Source organism: Leptonychotes weddellii, unplaced genomic scaffold (assembly GCF_054177405.1).
Source record: "Leptonychotes weddellii isolate Sample4059 unplaced genomic scaffold, ASM5417740v2 HiC_scaffold_12694, whole genome shotgun sequence".
NCBI lineage: Eukaryota > Metazoa > Chordata > Mammalia > Carnivora > Phocidae > Leptonychotes > Leptonychotes weddellii.
The window spans coordinates 1-2,489 of NW_027705936.1; the positions used below are offsets into that span (position 1 = coordinate 1).

The 2,489-nt window shown below is 39.8% G+C and overlaps 1 protein-coding gene across 1 annotated transcript; it reads right to left on the bottom strand.

The window, feature by feature from the left end:
* Nucleotides 1-565: 565 nt before the first annotated feature.
* LOC102742162 (olfactory receptor 2T33-like) lies at nucleotides 566-1,503 on the bottom strand. The gene is given in 2 exon segments (XM_031025017.1): nucleotides 566-1,161; nucleotides 1,164-1,503. Coding segments are annotated over 2 exon segments (936 nt in total).
* Nucleotides 1,504-2,489: the final 986 nt, after the last annotated feature.

Consider the following 2,489-nt stretch of genomic DNA (forward strand, 5'->3'; position numbering starts at 1 on the left):
GGGTCAGAAGGAGAAGCAGACTCCCTGCCGAGCAGGGAGCCCGATGCTGGACTCGATCCCGGGACTCCAGGATCATGACCTGAGCTGAAGGCAGTTGCTTAACCAACTGAGCCACCCAGGCGCCCGATGCTTATTCTTTATATGATATATTTGTTTCAATTACATGAGCTATCTTTTCACTTTATTAAAGGATGGTTACTAGAGGGGATGTGGGTGGGGGGTGGGTTAAATAGGTGAGGGGGATTAAGGAGGGCACTTGTGATGAGCACTGGGCATTGTATGTAAGTGTTGAATCACTAAATTCTACACCTGAAATGGATATTACACTGTACGTTAATTAGCTGGAATTTAAATCAAAACTTGAAAAAAAATAAAGTCAAGAATAATTTTAAAATAATATAAAATAATTATTATACATAAAAAAGATCCAAAATATATAGTTGTGTCTGTATTTCAAAGTAAAATAGTAACAGTTATAGATATAATGCATATATAACTATTCCCTAGGAACTTTCACACAATTCCTTTTGTATAACCTTGAAATTCGGGGGAAATCAATGTAATCTTACTCATGACTTAAGGCAGCACACTGACCCACGCATTTTCTCAGGGCTCCCTTGACATCACTGTTCCTCAGACTGTAGATGATGGGGTTCAACAAAGGAGTGAAGATAGTATAGAACACTGACACTATTTTATCATGATTAGCTGACCTGTAGGATTTGGGTCTCATGTAGATAAAAATGGCAGCTCCATAAAAGAGTCCCACCACAGAGAGATGTGAGGAGCAGGTGGCAAAAGCCTTCTTGCAGGCCTCTCTAGAATGCATCTTGAGAACTGCAGCAAAGATGAGACTATAGGAGACCAGGATGAGAGAAAATGGGACCAGGAGCATTAATACACAGCAGATGTACATGACATTTTCAAAGACTGATGTATCAGCACAAGCCAAACGCACCAGAGTAGGGGCCTCACAGAAGAAATGATTGATCTCATGTGCATCGCAAAATGGGAAGCTCAGGGTAGCAGCAGCCTGCATGAACCCATCAGCTGCCCCCAGGAACCAAGACCCCACAGTCATTCTCAGGCATAATTGCCAGCTCATGAGAAAGGGGTATCTCAGTGGGTGGCAAATAGCCACATAGCGGTCATAGGACAGGATGCTAAGAGGAAGCACTCGCCCCCTTCCAAAGTGATGAAGAAGAAGATCTGCAACCCACAGCCAGCAGGGGAGATGGACTTCTGGCCAGTCAAATAGTCAGCTGCCATTTTGGGCACAACGGTGGAGACCAGCATCATGTCCATGAGGGAGAGTTGGCTCAGTAGGAAGTACATGGGCATGTGGAGCCGAGCATCCTGGTGAATTAGGAAAATCATGAGGGCATTGCCCACTAGGGAGGTGAAGGCAATTGTCAGAATCATCACAAAGAGAAATAGGTGGGCTTCTGTGTGGTTAAAGAGTCCTAGGAGAATGAAATCTGAGGTGGTGTTCCAGATTTTCATGTTTCAAACAGGAGTGACACTGCAAATGAAGAAATAGATGATAGAGTTTTCATCATTTACAATGTTCTATCTCAATTACATTTTTCATGAAAACTATTTGTGTCAAAATGTTAAAAAAAAAAAAAAACTATTCCGGGCGCCTGGGTGGCTCAATTGGTTAAGCGACTGCCTTCGGCTCAGGTCATGATCCTGGAGTCCCGGGATCGAGTCCCGCATCAGGCTCCCTGCTCGGTGGGGGGTCTACTTCTCCCTCTGACCCTCTTCCCTCTCGTGCTCTCTGTCTCTCATTCTCTCTCTCTCAAATAAATAAATAAAATCTTTAAAAAAAAATAAGTACGTCTCAGGTTTAGTTTGCTTAATAGATATAATGAATACAATTTCTTGATGAGTTGAAAATACTTTGTAAGCATGTCTTTGTGCTACCTGATGTCAACATAATGGACAAGGAGTAAAATATTCAGTTTGTTATTTATATTTGTGCTTGCTCTTATCATGCATAGTCAAATTCTTACACGCTGAATTAAATCAATGTGTTCAGCAATAAAAAGCTAGGTTCTTGTTAATGAGGGTTATACATATCTAACATACCACAATTTATTCAAACTTACAAAAATATGATAGCTTTTCCTGACATTGATTAATCTGGGAAGACATTTTTACTTTCCAAAGAAGAGAAGTTATATTTTCAGGTGTAGGAACTGGAAGGAATTAGTCTGTAGATAGAACCATAACTTAATTTGGAATTGTTAGTGTATTTGGTTTGATTTTATCAAGTTATACACTGAATAAAATAATTACTTTCTTAGAATATGTTCCTCCATGCAAGACTATAATACTAAATGCAACATTTAATTAACTGTACATAAAGGGATTTTGTGTAATGATGTTTTCACATAAAGTCACAGAGACACAATCTTCTTTGGATAAATAAGAGAAAATAAACTTGTTAATATAGAGATAAGTTCATTTCTTCTTCCTGCACAAGA